The 20222-nt window shown below is 36.7% G+C and overlaps 1 protein-coding gene across 1 annotated transcript; it reads left to right on the top strand.

Moving 5' to 3' along the window:
* Window positions 1–1030: 1030 nt before the first annotated feature.
* CPSF4L (cleavage and polyadenylation specific factor 4 like) lies at window positions 1031–16989 on the top strand. Its single transcript, XM_023502573.2, is given in 8 exon segments — window positions 1031–1636; window positions 2465–2515; window positions 8399–8551; window positions 13242–13337; window positions 15047–15140; window positions 15731–15742; window positions 15744–15771; window positions 16629–16989. Coding segments are annotated over 8 exon segments (675 nt in total). The 5' UTR covers window positions 1031–1533; the 3' UTR covers window positions 16767–16989.
* The last annotated feature ends 3233 nt before the right edge of the window (window positions 16990–20222 follow it).

Here is a 20222-nt window from a genome sequence, read left to right as displayed (position 1 = left end):
CTCACACCTGGGAGATGATCTGTTCCTAGCAACTATGAAGGACAGTTAACTATAAACAACTAATTCTGAAACAAGTCTGAATCTAGCATTATGCCTTGAGAGTCTTCACTTCTTTATTGATGGGGGAATGTATGTTTTATTATCTGTTTTGTGGGACCATTATTTTTTTTTTTATCAATTACTCAGAGTCCCTGTTGCTTTTAGTGATTTTTCTGTTTATGTTGCCAAAGTCACTGTGTTCTTTTGATTTGACTTATTTCATTCCACATCAATTTATATACTTTCCCATGTTACTCTGAAGATCTCTCATGTTGGGTTTTTTCTTACTCCAGAATAATATACTATTATATTCGTTCACATAATTTGTTCAGCCATCCTTTAACTGATGGACACTTACTTTGTTCCTGGTTCGTGGCTACACAGGCACACACACACAATGCTATGAATATTTTGGTATATATTAGATTTTTGCTTCTGTCTTGGATTTTAGGCTACATGCTCAGTAGCAGAATTATTGGATTTAAGAGTAAAGAAGTCACTTTTCTTGCAAACTATCCCTATGTAATTGATTTCTTTAATAACTTTAGAGCAGTTCAAATCCTCAGATAGATATTGAGTGTCCATGAATTTGGATACAAAAAATTCCATTTTTATTTTTATTAACTTAGAACTGAAATTTAGCTTTACTTCCAATTACAAATGTAAGCAACACATATTAATCTGAGAATGGATACATAGTCTTAAACAGATTACCAAAAGAGTCCAGACACACACACAAAAAAGATTAAGAATCCATGTTTTACATTGTACACATTAACAGCAGTATTGTGATGATAATCAACTGCTAAATACTAAGGTACTCTGATCAATACAATGATCCACCACAATTCCAAAGGACTCATGATGAAAGCTGCTATCCACCTCCAGAGAAAGAACTGAAGAACTCTGAATTTGAATGGAAGCTTTTTTTTTTTCATTTTTTTTCTTGCTTTTTTTCCCCACAATATAATTAATGTGGAAATTTTTGCATATGTATAATGGGAGGTTGTATTTCTTGCCTTTCAATGGGGAGGCAAAGGGAAGAATAGAGGAAAAAAACAAATTAACAGATTAAAAAAAATAAAAGAATTACTGGGTTTTATAGAATATTAAAGAGCTAAAGGTGGCAAGGATCATCAGTTAGATGGAAAAGGAGTTAACTGACTGAAAGAAAAAACTTTAGCTTTTAGAGTTTTTAGACATTAGAAAATCACTCACATTTGTTCCTTGCCACTTTCTGACTTATATGCAACCTGGACAATATATGCAGGTTGTGTGTGTGTTTGGAATCCTAAGAGTGGATGTACAAAAGGGTCTTAGTACCTTACAGAATGATTAAGGATTCAGAAGTAAAGAAAAACCAGTGAGAAACTAGGAAAGGAAATTACTGTTTGCCCCCCCCCCCTTTAGCTGACTCTATAATAAACTATATATAGGATTCACCTGTAGGACCTCTAGGTTAAACCTAAGCTAACCCCAGGAAGAAGGCTAAAAATGCAGGAACTCATTGCTGGGTTGGAGAAAATCTCCTTTGATCTTGAGGATGATGTGGAGAACCAAAGAGGTATTGGGTTCCTGCCCTTCCCAGGAATGGACAGTAAGTTGGAAATGGAAGAAATGAAATTCTAAGTGGGGGCCTTTCCCTTCTCCTTCTGATATTTCTTTAGCTAATATCAAGGGATCTTAAGCTAGGATCCATGTATTCTTAATTTAAAATTTTAACTAAAGTTGTAAGTGTATTTCATTATTATTGGTTTTCTTAGTAATTCCATATATCTATTTTATGCATTTATTCTGAGGAGATTCATAAGCTTCACCAGACTACCAAAGGGATCTAGAGTATGAAAGGCTAAGAACTCCTGAACTAAACTATATGATTGCTTAGCCCTTCTCGTATGTTCCAGCACATACTTCCCTGCTCAGAAAGGGAAGATTAAATCAAGGGCCACCTGATCTGATCTAGGATTTCAGGAATAATCTTTTTACTCAGAAGCTCAGACCTGACCTCTTGTCTTCTCCAGAGCTCTGGAAGAAGTCAGCAACTCCACAGCCATTTTTCATATGAGATATTCTGAGAATTCTGAAAGATAAGGTGATTACAATAAAGAACAGATTTGAACTTGGGTTCCCTGATTCCCAAGCCAGTGTTCTCACACAAGTTAAGAGAGGGAGAGTTGAGCAAAGAGAAAAAAGATTTTATAAGACAGAAGAGGGAGCAGCAGTTGAGGATGGTGGTGAATGTTTTAGGAATGTTTTAGGAAGAGGTTTTAGGAAGTGGTTATTTAATGCCTGCCACAAATGGGCTCCAGTTTAGGGGTGCTCTGGAATAATAAGGTTTTTCTTTTTCTTTCTTCCTCTTTTAAAAGTGAGAGGTAAGGACAGAAGCCAACTCCATAATTTAGGTTATTTTCTTCTTCACTTCTAGAATCGGGGGTGGCTGTATGTACCTTCTTTCTCAAAGGCCTCTGTGAGAAAGGTGAGTTGAAAAGAAATAGCATGGTCTGGATGGGAAGTAAATGCCTAAGAAATATAATCTGTCTAATCCATTTCAAATCTATTTGAGTTGATTGGGGGAAAGAGGTGGGACAGAAAGGAGGTAGTAGGATCAGAATAAGGTACAGTGACTTGGAATTTGAGAAGGATAAACTAGACCTTTATCCAGGACAGCTGGATGACACAATAGCTAAAATGCAGTCCAGAAAGACTCATCTTCCTCAATTCAAATCTGGCTTCAGGAGTGTCATAGTGTGATCTGAAAGATTATAAAAAGGTTTCTTTCCCCACTTGACAACTCTCTCCATAATGCAGTAGAAAGAAAGAAAGTAGAAAGCTCTGGAGCCAGAGTGATTGAATTCAAATCCTTTTGACAATTTACTATCTGCATGACTAGAAACAAGACAGTTAGTTCTCTTAACTGCAAATGAGGGTGTTGGATTAGATGGTCTCAAAGAGAGAAGGTACCTTCTGATTTTCTTCACTTAGCTTTTGTATCTCTTTTAATATTTGGTTAATTCTACGTTTGAAGGTGTTCAGTGGATTTTTTTCTTTTTTTTCTTTTTCTTTTTTTTTTTTTTTGCATTTGGCCAGTTGTAATTTTTTTCAAGAGTTGTTTTCTTCAGTCGATTTTTTGCCTTCCTTTTCCAAGCTGTTGACTCTCTCTTGCATGCCTCTCATTTCTTTTCTCATTTTTTCCTCTACCTCTTTTATTTGCTTTAAAGTCTTTTAAGAGCACTTTCAAGAAGCCTCTTTGGGCTTGAGACTAATTCATATCACTCTTTAAGATTTCTTCTGTGGACATTTTGTCCTCTTCTGAGTTGGTGTTTTGGTCTTCCCTGTTGACATAGTTAGTAGTTTTCTATGGTCAAAGAAAAGGTTCCTTCTGGCTCTAATCCAAACTTCAATTGACTTTCAATCAGATTTCACATAGGTTCTTCTCTCAGGAACTCTTGAGGCTTATGGTCATTCCTGCTGCCCCAGAAGAAACCTGTAATCAAGGCAGTCTTGGAGAGGGGAAAGAAGTCACAGAAAAGAAAACTGAAGAGTTTGTGTTAAAAGAGAAAGACCCTTTTACCTTGGCAACAGCAGAAGAGTTTAATAGTTAATAATATTTCAGCCTCTTGCATTTCTCTACTTCCCCATCTCCCTCATGTAAATATTCAACATATCTCCATATCCTCCCCTACCAGCTACTATCCTAAGTCACTGCCCAGCTACCACAAGTAGGTGAATATTTCATTTGCTAGGGCAGTGCCCCAACTTTTTTGATTGTGATCCCATTAGTAAATAATTTTTTGAGCATTAACACCCAATATATATATATATGTATATATATATATATATATATATATATACTTATTTTTAAATTACATACATGTACTACCCATTTATTTTGTTTTAGTCATTTTTTAGTCATGTCTGACTCTTTATGATCCCATTTGGGATTTTCCTGGTAAAGATACTAAAGTTTACCATTTCCTTCTCCAGCTCATTTTACAGATGAGGAAACCGAGGCAAACAGAATTAAATGACTTGCCTAGCATCACATAATTAGAAAGTATCTGAGATCAGATTTGAATTCAAGAAGATGAGCCTCTCTCACTCTACTGTGCAACACAGCTGCACCCATGTATTATTATTCTCTACTAATAATGATAAAAAATTCATAAAATTTTTTAACCAGATACTTTCAAAGGATGAGATGATGAAATCATATTCGATATAAAGCCAATATAGAGCTTCTGGGATTTGTTAAGTAAGAAAGTGACATGATCAAACCAGAATTTTAGGAAAATTACTTTGTCAACTGAGTGGAGGGTGTATTAAAGTGGGGAGAGTTGAGGCAGGGAAACAATTAAGATGCTATTACAATAATCAAGGCAAAAGATGATAAGGGCCTTTGGTGAATTTGTGAGTAGAAAACAAGGGATAGACATGAGCAATGTGTAGGTAGAAGCAGCAAGATTTTACATGAGCTCATTCAATTGTAAGCTCCTTGAAGGAGAAACTCTTTCTTCTATCTTTATTTAGCAAATACTTGATTTTGATTTATTAACTTTAGGTGAGCTGATAAGTGAAGATTCAAAGATTGACACTGAGGTGGTAAATCTGGGTAACTAGAAAGCTGATTATAATCAGTTTGGGAATCTTCCCAACTCACTTACTCTGTGTCTCACACAAAATGAAAAGGAAGAAAAGACTCTTATTCAACTTTCACTATTCTGGCTTGAAGAACCTACCCTTCAAGGGGCATCTGCTGCAGCCACGAGGTGATCTAGGGGGAAGACGGAGGCCAAGCTGGCTATTAGGAGAACCCATATACATCACCTCTGAGGGAGGGAAGGTGGTCTGACTTCAGCTCTTTCATCTTTTTCCCCTAATTTGTAAACTAAGAACTTTTAAAAATTCATTTTAATATTTTTATTCATTTTAAATTTAAATACCAGATGAGAAAAGAATAAAAAAGAACATTTCCATGTGCATAGCAGAACATAAGAAGAAATTTAATATAAAACAATGAATTTCCATTTTGAACATTAACATACTGGGAAGGAGAGGGGCATGAAATGTTTCTAGTGGCACCTAGTGCTGTAGGTGACCAGGTGACATTTAAGTTGTAATCATCCTGAGGGGCCAAAGTCTAATTTTAAAGGTCATAGGTCACTAGTCTCACAAAGGAAAGGAAAGGGAGTAAAGTAGAATTGGGGTGAGGGGAAGGAAATGAAAGTAGGTATGGTTCTATTGGAAACAAGGTCTACAATTGGCTTATGGAAGGGAGGGTGACACAATAAATAGAACAATAAACCTCGGATTCAAATCCCACTTCAGACCCTTCCTAGATGACTTGCTCTTCCCTGGGGAAGTCACTTCACCTGTCTGCCTCAGTTTCCCTATTTATAAAATGGGAATAATAATAGTACTTATATCAGGATTATTGTGTTTCAAATAAGATAATATTTGTAAAACATTTTGAAAATCTTAAAGTATGATGTAAATTGTAATTATTATCATATCTCTTGCCTGTTCCCTGATCTATGCCTTTTGAGATCAACCTCCTAGGAGCCTTGGGCCTCACTTTGGGTATGGCTGCTCTGGGAGATGAGTTGGCCAGTGTCTGAAATTCCACTGCTAGCCCCATGGTGCAGGTTTAAAAGCAAGCTGGTAACACCTTATCAGACTTGTTTCTGGGATATTAGAGACTTCCCAAAGAATATTACTGAGCCTGTGGAAGAAGAGAAGAAAATAAAATACTCAAAACAAACTAAGTCATAGTAGTTCCTAAGGCCATTCCTGGATAGTGAGCTGAGAAGATAAGAAAGGGAATGATAAAAATAATTTAGCTATAGTAAAAAAAATAGGGGCAGAATTCTGGATAGACAGTAAATGTATTTAAAGTGGAAATTATTCTTTCTCTTTTTTCTTCTTCTTTCCTTTCTCCCATCTTTCTCTTTCTTCCTTCCTTCTTTCTCCACCTCCCCCATTTCCTCCCTCCCTCCCGCTTCCTCCTTTCCTTCTTCCTTTTCTTCCTTCTTTCCTTCCTTCTTTCCTTCCCACCTTCCCACTTTCCCACCTTCCCTCCCTCTTTCTCTTCCTCCTTCCCTCCTTTCTTCCCTCTCTCCTTCCTTCCTTCTTTCTCTCTCTCTTTGTCTCTCTGTCTGTCTCTCTCTGTTTCTGTCTGTCTCTCTGTCTCCTTTGTCTCTCTGTGTGTGTCTGTCTCTCTCTGTCTCTGTCTTTCTTCCCTGTCACCTGTCTCCTCTCCCCTCTTCTCTCTCCCTCTCCCCTCCTCTTCTGAACCCTTAGCATAGTGTCTGGCATAGATTAAGAATTGAATAAATGCATATTTAAAAGCAGCTAAAAGAAGACTGCCCTAAGCATGACAAGTAAAGTGAAATTGTATCTTCTGTAACCAACAAATACTATTCTGTTCAAAGTATGTAGCTCCATGGTGAATGAGGTGTCATTTCCATAAAGAAACTTTACCATCTACTATGGAAGATAAGGGAACATTATCATGTAAAAAAGAACCTAAATGCCTAAGAGAGATATAAATTAGGTGTTGTGTGAATTAGAAGAAGGGATCACATTCAGCTAGCTAGGTGATGAAAGCTTCACAGAGAAAACAACATTTTAGGTGAGCCTTAAAGGATGGCTAAGATTTCAACAGACAGAGATTGAGGACAGGGAGTGGGCTGCCAGGGGGAAGGGGGGAAATGTTAGAGAGAGCATAGAACCTGAACATAATCACAGAGCTAAGGGAGCCTGGAATGGATTGGGAGAAGCATGAGATAAGGCTGGAAAGAAAGACCCCAGATTATAAGGATCCCATAATAATAATAATAATAATAATAATAAGCATTTATATAGCACTTTAAAGTAAAGTGCTTTATTCTTTATTTTGCCTAGAATCACTTAAGAAGTATGGACAGCATTCCAACAATCATTGACTTTTTTTGATTTGAGATATATATATGTGTGTGTGTGTGTGTGCATGAATATGTACACACATGTATACATATGTACAAATGTTATATTTTATATTATATATAATACTATTTTTTTCTTCCCCAGATATATGACAAGAAAATTTTTAGCTTTTGGTTTGTTTTAAAGTAGTGACTAGAAAGATTTCAGAGAGCTTTTTATGATGACAATTAATTTGGCAACAGCTTATTGAATAGACTGGAAGTGGAAATAGCAGTTTGACTATTGCGATAATTCAGACAAGGAATCAAGAAAACTAGAACAAAGCTAGTAGCAGAATAAATATGAATCTGAGTAACTTAGAGAATGATAGCAGTGGACTAAGTGGACTAAGAAGTCCATAAGTAGAAGCAGGTTTTGGAGAAAAGATAAAAAATTCAGTTTTCATAATGATGTCCCCCTGGTAGTTCAAACTCAGCCAGGTTGAGAAGTCTTGCAGCAATTAGGAATCAGAATCAGTAACCAGGAAAGCAGTGAGGGCTGGAGATATAGCTTAGGAAGTCTAGAACTTACAGATGAAGCCATGGGAATAGGTGAGGTTACCTAATCTATTCTTACCTCTCTTTCCAGGGCCCTATTATCTCACCCCACATCCTTTTTTTGTTCTTAGTACAGTCATTTTCAAAATTATTTTACAATAGTCTAGGGGACTAGGGAGGACTATAATCACATTCTGGCATTTAGTGGTATTGCCCCATTTGGGGAACATCTGGACTGCAGCTGGAAGTCACATTGCTGTTCCCACACTGGCCACATTTTAATGTGTGCCATAACTACTTGGGGGGCCTTATTAAAATATAAAATTCTTGCATATAATACTGGTATTACTATTCTTAGGAATGAAATTTTAATTGTGGAATTAAAAACTAATGAGAGAAATATATTTGGTTAGGTCTGATATCAAATGATAGTTTAGGTGGATTCCCTTCCTCCTGACAACATTCTGAGTTGAAAACTTAAGAATTTAAATGTTCCTTTTATTATCAGCAATAAGAAAAAATTCTATTTAAATAATAGGCCATTAAATGTAATATTACCAGGTAGGAGTTAATCTTAAGTTTTATAGAATAGATCTATTATAATAATGCTATACTTTGCTAGGTAGTAAGTAGGATTACCTTTCCCCCTTTTTTGTAGCCTAGCTTTTCATGTTTTTTCTCCTCCTTTTTAAGTGTTTTCTTCCTTTAATCTTAAAAAAAGTGTCTAAACATCTCAAAGGGAGAAGATACAAGTACAGTTGGAGAAAAAAGGGGAAATCAGTAGTTAAAACATCCCTACGCTTCTTCCTCCCAAAATATTGATGTCATTTGGAGGAGTAAGTGAAGGTGAGCCTATGCTAGGGATAAGCATGATTTTCTTGGGGTTCATCTATATTTTCTAGGCAAGCTCTGTCCCTTCCGGCATGATGATGGGGAAAAGACAGTAGTATGTAAACACTGGCTGCGAGGGCTTTGTAAGAAGAGCGACTGCTGCAAATTTCTGCACCAATATGACGTCACCAAGATGCCCGAGTGTTATTTCTACTCCAAATTTGGTAATGCATCTTTTTTGGTGCTCATGTTCACCTGGCTAGTGCCCATTCCTTTGGTACCCTACTAAGGAAGAGCTGAATAGTGAGTTTAAGGGACTCTCCGTGAAATTTGGTCCTGAGAAAAGGAAGGAAATTCAGGGAGGAAGGGTAAAACAAACTTTTCAATGGTATAGGCATCCCAGGATGCAGAGCTGCTAGGTAGTTTCCTAAAGGACTCCTGTCACTGATAATTCCTCTCCTCACCTCCCAGAGAAATGTAAACTACAAGTTGCTGCAAAGAGAATCTAGTATATGTCCTGTCTATGGAATATTTGTGCCCCACCTGTGCTAGAATATTTTGAGCTCCTATTGGTTTGATCAGCCACAGTCAAACACACTGTAGTTTGAACCCAACATAGTGATGTCATTTTGGTTTTCCTTGAGAATGAAAACAATAACCAATATGTCCTGTCTCCCAAGGGAAAGTTGGAAGGGTGTGTGTGTGTACTGGAAAACCACCTACAGTCTTCAAAATACAGTGCAGAAATTTTCTGTGCAGGTCTTTACAAAGATATCCCTTCTTATTAGCATACTGAAATAGAAAGCTGGAAGAATCTAGTTAGACAGGCTGGGTTAAAATCCCAACTCTGTCACTTACTATTTTAGTAATCACAACCCTTCTCAGGGCCTGGCGTTTCCTCATCTGGAAAAAAAAAGGTGATAAATGTCTACTGTATTTTTTTAAAGTGTGTATTCTGTTTAACTTGCTAACCATTTTTATGTATATTTTTAAAATATCATCCTTGATCCATGAAATACTTTCTGGCTTCATCTGATTTGAGTTTTCTCCTTATCACTGAGGATTTTTGTTAAATAGAAGAAGGCTAACTCCAACCCAATTCTTGTGGACTTCGGGAAGGCCAGTCCTCTTCCAGGGAAAAGGGGGCACAGTGCTTCAGCCTAGCATCAATGCAAGTCATTTAACCTCTGTCTGCCTCAGTTTCCTCAATTGTAAAATGGGAATAATAATGGCACTTACCTTGAAGGGTTGCTGGAAAGATCAAGTAAGATGATATTGTAAAGCACTTAGCACAGTGCCTAGCTCATAACAGGCACTTCATAAATTCTTGTTCCCTTTTCTCCATCCTGGGGAAGGACCTGACCTCTAAAAACAGAAGAATTAGCCTTTTTCTCAAATCATCTGGCTTGTTCCTGGGAGAAAATCTCTTAAAATAAATCTTAGGTATGGCTCATGACTAGGGTCCCCCCTATAAGGGACCAACAGTATCCCTTCTGGAAAAGCTACTTGATATATAAAGTTGATATTAAATACAAAGTAGCTATTTTTTCCTTTGCTAAAAAAATTTTTTTTAAAAATGCTTCAAACACCAGGAGTTCATAACTACATAGTAACAAATACTTAAAACATGAAGCAAAAAGCACATCATTCCAATTATACTTGCCTGAGAGATTAAAAACCACTTTGTGAAAATGTGGAATAGTTTTATTCTTCCCTTAGACCTGTCTATCTGAACAAATTCACAAAATCAAGCTCTCTCAGCTAGTTGGGAGGGATAGCATGGGTTTTCTTAGTCCTTTCAGATATAGCACTCTCCCAGAAGGGATCATCTTCTCAGAGAAGCTGCATCATTGCAGAAAGCATGATTTGGTGGCCAGCTGGCATCCATCAGAAACCCAGGAGATTTTTTTAACTACCAAGATAGCCTCCAAGGTTGCACATATGCATCTTTTGGGATCAGTGATTGCTGGTCAAATGTCTGTGATCAGGGAAGGAACAAAAGACAAAGAGTCAGTAAAGTTTTTGAAGTGTCATCTCAGACTTACCCAGATAAGTTCACTTTGATCATCATTTTCATGTGGTGGGACTGGGAAGCTCCTGGGGAAATAAAAGTACACCTCCTAACTGGAAGTCCTAGAGAATATATTGGGTCCATCTTAAAAATCATTCCTTCATAAGTGCGTGTCCTCCCTGAAACCAAGGACCAATACCTTAATACAACCCCCTAGTCATGGGAACTAATCTCTTTTTTAATAGAATGTTATTCTTCCAAATACATGTAAAGATACTTTTCAATGTTAATTTTTGTAAAACTCTGTGTTCTAAATTTTTTCCCTCTCTTCCTTATCTCCACCTCCCCTTCCCAAAACATCAAGCCATCTGACATAAGTTAAATATGTGCAATCCTTTTAAAAATAATTTCATATTTGTCATGTTGTACAAGAAAAACCAAAAGGAAAAAAATCACAAGAAAGTATTTTTATTTTTTGTTTGTTTGTTTTTTCTATCTACATTTTCAGTCTCCAAAGTTCTCTCTCTGGATGTGTATGGCATTTTCCATCACAAGCCTATTGGAATTGCCTTGTATCACTTCATTGTTGAGAAGAGCCAAATCTGTGACAGTTGATCATCATATAATCTTGTGGTTACTGTGTACGATGTTCTCTTGGTACTGCCTATTTCATTCGGCATCAGTTCATGTAGCTTTTTCTAGGTTTTTCTGAAATCATCCTGCTGATCATTTCTTATAGAACAATAAAATTCTATTACCTTCATATACCATAACTTATTCAGCCATTCCCCAACTGATGGGTATCCAATCAATTTCTAGTTCCTTGTCATTGCAAAAAGAGCTGCTACAAACATATTTCCACGTGGATCCTTTTCCCTTTTTTTATCTCTTTGAGATAGGGACCATGGGAACTAATCTAAAGAATTGTGGTCATCTCAGCAAAATAGAGTTTATCATTAATCAGGAAGCCAATAGACGGCCATTTTTACAGAGCCAGAGTTAATGCCCAGCTCTATGAGAGGTTCTCCAATCCAGCTGATCAAGAGGAGAATCATCCTCACTATGGTAAGAATTGTTATAAGAGATCAGACTTAAGGATTATCTTTGACAATAGTATCTTCTTGACTATAGTAGTTATGGCATTATAGATCTGTAAATCAAAGATTTAAGAGGACATCAAGTCTAATACCCCAATTTTTCAAATGAAGAAACCAAGGCTTAAGGAGGAGGGTAAGTGACCTGTCTGAGGCCATATTGGCTATAAGCTATAAAGATAGGATTTGACCCAGTCCCAGTGGATGTCCTATGGCAGGTCTTGGTGATAAGACATCAACCTTAAAAGCTAGGTATATCTTTGATTTTCTTTGAAACCATTCAGGACTTTATTATTCATAGAGGTCTGTTCTTTTGTTTCTGGAACAAATGGAAATACATTGTCCTTCCTTGATATCCTATCCAAAGCATCCTATTTCCCCCTTTCTTTTAGGTGACCAAAGAGGCAGTTTTGTACTGTGAATATGGAGCTATCATTGAAATCAGGAAGACCCAAATCAACTCCCATTTTTGATACCTACCAGCTCAGTGCTCTAAGGAAATCTCTAACATTGTATCCTATACCAAATATATAGAAGGAACTCATCTAAGAATTCCTTATACCAATGGAATTATAGATCCAATCCCACTTGTATGAACTTTTATTAGACTTCTTTGGGAGGGAAAGGGAAAGGGGGGGAACAGTCGATGAGAATAGATGGTGTGGGATGGAGAAAGTAGAGGTGGTCTCTCACCTTTTTGATCTGATCTACTCACAAAAGATTTTTGGATATAGCAATTAATGGCCATTATTTCGTCAGAAAATAGTGTGTTAGCACCACCTTCTGATAATAAAGAGAATTGCATAGTCAAGCATCTGAAGAGCCAGAGGATTAAAAAAGTAAATCCTCCATACAGATTCTGCTAGTTAAAAATATCGAGCCAGTGCTCAGGAGATAACTTTTTCCTTCATTGCCTACTTGACTGTTTCCCTGTAGTATCATTATATAAAACAGAAATCTGTTCAACAGATGCCTTTCTGGATTTGTATCTTGGGTTATGGTACTGGCTAACCTCAGAAGTCACTTAATTTCCTCCATAAATTGAGGAAATTATAATCAATTTAATACAAATTAATTCCATACAAATATGAAAAGCAATGAATTTTAGAATTTTAATATGAAGGAAATGTCTATGGAAACATGTTTTTACCTCCAAATAAATCCAATTCATATGAGATGAGAACTAGATTTTTGAATCACTGGACACCTAGATCTGTAACTTCCCTATGGGAGAGAATAGTTAAGTGGTACGTGAAGTAGGGTACTGGAATTGAGTTAGGAGGCAGTGATTTGAAATATGACCTCAGACATTCATTAGCTATATGACTTTAACCTTTTAGTTTCAGTTTCCTCATCTATAAAATGGGGACAGTAATAGCACCTATCTCACAGGATTGTGAAAATCAAATGACATTATATATAAAGTTCATTGAAAACCTTAAAGTACAATATAAGTGGTAGTCAATGAGAAGTGAATATCTATTATTATTATCATATCATATTATCAGAGGGACTTCATGAACCTTCATATAGACCAGTTGGGCAAGGAGACTAGCTATTATCCTAATACTGTGTCAGCAGGATAGAATAGTAGAGCTCTTCATTTTTCTGGAAAGTGTATGAAGTTAGACATATCTATAGGAGATATATGGAAATGCTTTAGTAGTGTTTATAGGGTAAAAGACTTCAGAAGAAAGGTCCACGCTTCCCATGTAAGGACCCAGATTAATATAAATAGGTGTGGAAATGTGATGGAGGGAAGAGTTCTAAGAGATGAACACAATATAGCTGTGATTGGTACTATTTCAGGAGAATGCAGCAATAAAGAATGCCTTTTCCTTCATACTGACTCTGCCTCCAAGATCCGTGATTGTCCCTGGTATGATCAAGGTTTCTGCAAGTATGGTAAGATTGTGATTGACAGAAGACTTCAGTTTTTCTTCCCTATTATGGAAAAATGTGTCAGGAGGGAGAAGGGTGTGATTTATTGCTGAGCTTCCCTAGTCTTCTAGGGAAGGAGCATCTTATTTGATGCTCAAATAAAAATAGAAATATTTTCAGCTTCTTTTATCTCTACCAATAGAAAAGAATATACATAATTTTTAGTTGTACATGACACCTTCACAAAAACTGACCATGTATTAGGGCATTTAAACCTCACAAACAAATGAAAAAAACATTAAATACATGACCAAATGCAATAAAAAATTAAATTCAGCAAAGGATTACTGAAGAAAAAAATCAATTGGAAATTAAATATTTTAATTTTTAAAAACTGGTAGATCAAAGGACAAGGGGCAGCTAAGTGGCATAGTGGATAGAGTACTGAACTTGGAGTTAGGAAGACTCATTTTGACACTAGTTATGTGACCCTGGGCAAGTCACTTAACTTTGCCTCAGTTTCTTCATGTGTAAAATGAGCTGAAAAAGGAAATGGCAAAGCACTCCAGTATCTTTGCCAAGAAAACACCAAAAGGGGTCTTTGTCAGAAAAATAAGACAACAAAAAAGACAAAACATAAAAGCAATAAGTTGTATCATTAAAGACAGTGTCAAGAATAAAACCCCAAAATTTGGGGGATGTAGCCAAAACAGTCCTTGGGGGTGATTTGCATTTCTTATTTGCCTAGCTCAAATTCTCTCCAGCCCCTAATTTTTGTAATGGTAAATGCCACTATTTTATCAAAAAGTCTTAAAAAATAATTATGGCTATTCTAATCTGGATATAACACCATTTCTATTATTCCCTTCTTTTAATCTTAAATAGCTAGGTTGTTTCTCTTGGGCACATTATTAGCCTCTGAGCACAGCTTGTCCATCTGTGCTAGCTTTAGGAAATCTCTCCCTTCAGGTTAGAACTGCTAACTGTGTGGTTGGTATAAGAAACCTCCCAGGCTACTAAACTAGTAAACATGGTCGATGGGATAATGCCTAAAGTTCACATGGCCCCAAAGGCAATAAGTTAAATATTTCTCACCATCATAGTTCAAGCTCCATCTACTGGGGCTATCATCAAGTAATAGATTCATCTAACAGTGCCTACTGGCATAATATGTCCTACCTGAGTAGCAAGAGTGAAGACACTGAGCCCCATCAATTACTTCAGAGTGGACAGAAAATTTGGTTCAATGGTTATCCTCCCATTGCAGCTTCTCTATTTCCTGTCAGTTTCCTATCCACTCCAAAGCCAATTATTCCTGTTTGCACTGGGGCTGAGTGACATAAGATATGTTTCTTTTTTACTGAAGTTTTTTATTTTCAAAGCATATGCAGGGACAATTTTTCAACATTGATGCTTGCAAAATCTTATGTTCCAATTTTATTCTTCCTTTCCCCCACTCCCTTCCCTAGATGGCAAGTAATTCAATATATGTTGAGCATAGTAAAAATATATATGTTAAATCCAATATATATAAACATATTTATACAATTTTCTTGCTGCACAAAAAAAATCAGATCAAAAAGTAAAAAAAAAAAAAAAAAGAAAAGAAAATGAAAGCAAACAACAACAAAAAGAGAGAATGCTATGTTGTGATCCACCCTCAGTTCCTACAGTCCTCTCACTGGGTATAGATGGCTTTCTCCACTAAGATGTGTTTCTTCTTGGACTGGCAGGCCCTTTGTGTAAATTCCACCATGTGAGAAGAGTGCTGTGTGTCAACTACTTAGTTGGCTTCTGTCCAGAGGGACCTGGTTGCAGATTTACACAGTATGTACTTCCTTGAACCATTGCTCACGCCAGAAAGCTAGATTAGACCCTTCACTGATTCCTCGTTTCTAATCTCTAAAGGCAGAGGCATATGCGTTCCTAATAGCTCATAATAGAAAGTCTTGTGCCCAGTGTCTAGGTCCCTCCAAATTTTTCATTCTTCCAAAGTAGCCCATACTACTGATACCCTATAATAGGAATTTTCTTGTTATTATCTACCCCTTGCTTTAACAAAATTCTTCATCAGCAGGAGAAAAAGTTCAACATATGCTTGACCTGGGGAGGAATCTTTTCCCTCCAAGGTTTGAAACCTTCTTCCAAATTTCTCACTCTTCCAAAGTAGCCTGTTCTACTGATACACTATAATAGGAGTTTTCTTGTTATTACGTACCCCTTGCTTTAACAAAATTCTTCATCAGCAGGAGAAAAAGCTCAACATATGTTTGACTTGGGGAAGAATCTTTGAATCTTTTCCTTTCAAGGTTTGAAACCTGAAGTTTATAGCAACCTGTGGTGTTGAGCATATTAATAGACTGGAGTTGGAGGTGTTAGATTGGTTTTTTTAATTACCTCTCATATACTTTCCTCAGCCTCAAGATGACTGTTACTACATAAGGCAAGTCACTCAAAGGTAAGAACTAGAAAAGCGTCAGGGCCAGCTCTTTGGGCTTGTTTCCTTGCAATAATAAAGAGGGTAGGCCAGACCCTCCCACCCCACTAAATCTCCTTACTCTATAGGGTACTATACATTAACATGTAAGTCCATTTAGAATATTTCTAGGATAAATTTCTAAGAGGAGGGAGAGACAGGTTTTTGGCTGGGCAGCAGATACAACTCATAAAAGTGGGACACTGGCATCATAAAATGAGGCACACCCCTGGCATTTGCTGCCTTAAAAGGAGGAAGTCCTAAATAGCTGATGGCAATATCTGTGACTGGAGATTGCTGGCATAAGGTGGAAAACTCTCCTGACTCGCCAGCCACTCAACTTCTGAAGAAGTAAAATAAATGTAGTTATCCCTTCTGGGCCTCCACAATCTGGAAAATCCATTAAAAACCCATAGAAGTAGATCCTTCATCTTAATTTTCCTTTAGGAAATTCTATAAGGATTTAGCCTTTTTGTATAATGACATAATCTATTAGAATGCATTTTATAACAATCCTACATTTCTGTATTATCTTTTGGCCTTCCTATGTCATCTGCAGCTTCCAGAAAACCCCCAAATTCCCAATTAATTCCTTATGCTGAACCATAATATATTGAAATAGTGATTGGGAAAGTCAAGATGTGGAAGGGATAAAAGTAATCACTCTCCTCTCCCCACTCCCCACCCTTTTTCCTTTGGATAAATAGCAAATAACTAGTCTTTACAAGTTTGACTTTAAATCTGGATATCTCATCATCCTCTGAGCATAGGATCATTGTTCTGGCACTGGAGAATTCTTAAATTAGTTTCAACTACTATTTTTCCTTTTCTTCTTTCAGAATGTAAATCAACTACAAAGGCCAATAAAACTTGCTTCCTTTGTGAAAATGCTTTCTGAACACAGTTGGCAAGAGAGCCCACCAGCTGAAGTGTCAAGCAAGTCCAATGTGTCCTTTGTAGCAGTTCATTTGCTTTAGGATGGGTATTGAGGCTAAGAGAATTTTTCCATCTTTCGTGTTATGAACTAATAATATATTTCAATCAGTAATCTGGCTGTGAGTAATCCTCTGTGTAACAAGTCAGGAAAAAACTGTACTCAAGAAGGCATGACTATAGGAGAGGGTACATACTGGCAAATCAAATGCTCAAGATGCCTGAAAGTTACTAGACAATTCTCAGCGATGTAATTTTATTTTTATATTTCCTGATAAATGGTATTGCTTGCTTTCTTAAAAAGGCAGGAAAAAGTTTAAAAGTTAATAAAGATTTTGCATTATTTCATTGATCTTTATCTCTAGAGAAACTTTGAGTACTTGGGGTGATTGAGCTCCTTATTCTTCCTTTTTATTGTTTTTTCTAGTCATACATGTATATTAACTTTTTAAATACATATTTATGGATCATGTTGTGAGAGAAAAATCATAACAAAAGGGGAAAAACCATGAGAGGGGAAAAAAACAGAAAAAAGAAGTGAACATAGCATGTGTTGATTTACATTTACTCTCCGTAGTTCTCTCTCTGGATAGAGAGCATTTTCTCTCCAAATGGCATTTTCTATCCAAAGTTTATTGGAATTGCTTTGGATTGCTAAACCACTGAGAAGAACCAAGTCTTTCATAGCTGATCATCATATAAATTTGCTGTTTCTGTGTACAATGCATTCCTTATCCTGCTTGTTTCACTCAGCATCAGTTCATGTAAATCTTTCCAGGCCTTTCTAAAATCAGCTTGCTCGTAATTTTTTATAGAACAATAATAATTCCCATTACCTTCATTTATCACAACTTATTTGGTCTTCCCCAAATGATGGGCATCCATGCATTTTCCAATTCTTTGTTATCACAAAAAGAGCTGCTACAAATATTTTGCACATGTGGGTCCTTTTCCTTTATGATTTCCTTGGGATACAGCTCCAATATTGGTACTGCTGGGCCAAAGGATATGCAGTTTTATAACCCTTTGGATATAGTTCTAAATTGCTCTATAGAATGGTTGGATCATTTCACAACTCTACCAACAATGCTTTAGTGTCCCAGTTTTCCCACATACCCTCCAACATTTATCATTATCATCTTAGCCAGTCTGAGAGGTGTAAAGTGGTACATCTCAGAGTTGTTTTAATTTGTATTTCTCTAATCAATAGTGACTTAGAGCATTTTTTCACAACTAGAGATGACTTTAATTTTATCAATGTGAAAATTGTTCATGGCCTTTGACCATTTATCAATTGGGGAATGACTTGTATTCTTATAAATTTGATAGTTTTTCTATATATTAGAAATGAGATCTTTATTAGAAACACTAATAAAAAAAATTTTCCCAGCTTTGTACTTGCCTTTTAAACTTGTGTTGGTTTGGTTTTGTGTAAAATCTTTTTAATGTAATCAAAGTTGTTCATTTTGCATTTCATAATGTTCTCTAGTGCTTCTTTGGTCTCCAAAGATCTTAAGATATAGCAGGTAAATTATCCCTTGCTCTCCTAATTTGCTTATGGTATCACCCTTTACACTTAAATCATGTACCCATTTTGACTTTATTTTGCTATGGGATGTGAGATGTAGATCTATGCCAAGTTTCTGACATATTTTTTCCCAGTAATTTTTGTGTAACAGTGAGTTCTTATCCCAGAACTAGAGTTTAGGAGTTTATCAAATACTTGATTACTATAGTCATTGATTATTGTGTCATGTGTATCTAACCTATTCCATGGTTCCAACACTATTTCTTAGCCAGTAGCAAATGGTATTGATGACTGCTGCCTTATAATAAAGTTGCCACTTTATCATGATGGTATACTGCCCAGGCCACCATTCTTTGTATTTTTTTTTTTCATTCATTCCCTTGATATTCTTCACTTTTTGTTCTTCCAGATGAATTTTGATATTTTTTTTCTATCTCTATAAAATAATTTTTTGGCAGTTTGATTGGTATGGTACTGAACAAGTAGACTAAGTAGAACTGTCATTTTTGTTATATCAGCTCAGCCTACCCATGAACAATTGATATTTTTCCAATTGTTTAGATCTGACTTTGTGTGAGAAATATTTTGTAATTATATTCATCTAATTCCTGGATTTGCCATCTTATTCTTCCTTCTTGATGTTAACATCTGTTTTGAGAAGAGAAAGAAGGAAGAGAAAGGGGAAAGGAAGAAGGGAAGCGCAGGGAAGGAAGGAAAAAAAGGAAAGGAAGGAGGAGAGGAAGAAAGGAAGAAGGGAATGAAGGAAAAGAGAGAAGTAACGGAAGAAAGGAGGTAAGAAAGAAGGGGGAATGAAGAAAAAGGGAGGAGGGAAGAAGGGAAGGAATCTCTTAAGGTCTTATGATGTGAGATACTACGTTGCTCAGGGTTTTCTGAGCTTATGGGAAGGAGGAAAAAGAGAATCCTTAATTTTCTTTGCCTTTGTAGTCCCATGGTGCTGACTGGAGGCTGAAGAAAGCAGAGGCAGAGGCCAAGGACAAAGCTGCAAGATCTCTTGGTGCCAGGAAAACCTTCACATTTTGGCGCCCAACATGGGGGTCGAACCCACGACCCTGGGATTAAGAGTCCCATGCTCTAAAGGGAGTGTATTGTCTTTCTTTTTGACCTGAAGAGTCAATCTTTTCCATCACAAGATATACATTTATGAAATCAGATATAGCTTCTCCTTTATTTTTTGCTTTAATTAATGCTTCTTCTAATCTTGTCATATTCTGCTTCACAGGAGAAGCTGCCTCTTTCTCTTCCTCTTCTTCCTCAGATGAGGAATGATCTAATTCCTCTTGCTGTGAAGTATCACACTCAGGATTGTACTCAACTCCATTATCTGAATTTTCCTGCTTATCACCTAGTTTAGTTGGCACTTTCTTCTTTTTCATTTTAACACTTAAATTTAACTTCTTATGGCCAGTTGTATTAAATTATATGTATTAAACATGTCTTTAGAAATTGAGTTAGGGCCATTTTTATTACAGAATTGACAAAGATCCTTTCCTACTAAGTTCCATTCATTCAGATCCAAATCTTTCTCCAGAGAGAAACAAGGACATATTTTCTTAACAGTTTGTAAAAGTCAAAATGTGAAGGTTTTCCTGGCTCCAAGAGATCTTGCAGCTTTGTCCTTGGCCTCTTGCCTCTGCTTTCTTCAGTCTCCAGTCAGCTCCAAATCGTGGCTTCTCAATCTCCAGTCTGTGGCGAGTAGTCTTTTCTTCCAGAGTGTTCTGTCTCAGAGTCCTGTTGATGTTCCGGAGAAATTCCCCCTTTCGCTCCAAGAGCTTCCTTCATTTTTGTGATCTCCCAAAGGTTAACTCCACCTTCTGGAGGGAGAGGGATTCTGGGTTATCTCCCAGAGTGCTCTCTGGTCCTAAGGAAGGTGTGAATTCAGCTCTCATACTAGCCCTGAACTCTCATGTGAACTCCATTGAGTACTTAGATACTTGAGCTCTCTAAAGGTGTG

The sequence above is a fragment of the Sarcophilus harrisii genome, chromosome 4 (genome assembly GCF_902635505.1).
Source record: "Sarcophilus harrisii chromosome 4, mSarHar1.11, whole genome shotgun sequence".
NCBI classification, from domain to species: Eukaryota; Metazoa; Chordata; class Mammalia; order Dasyuromorphia; family Dasyuridae; genus Sarcophilus; species Sarcophilus harrisii.
Note: the sequence above shows the minus strand (reverse complement) of the source record. Positions and strands in the feature narration are given on the sequence as shown.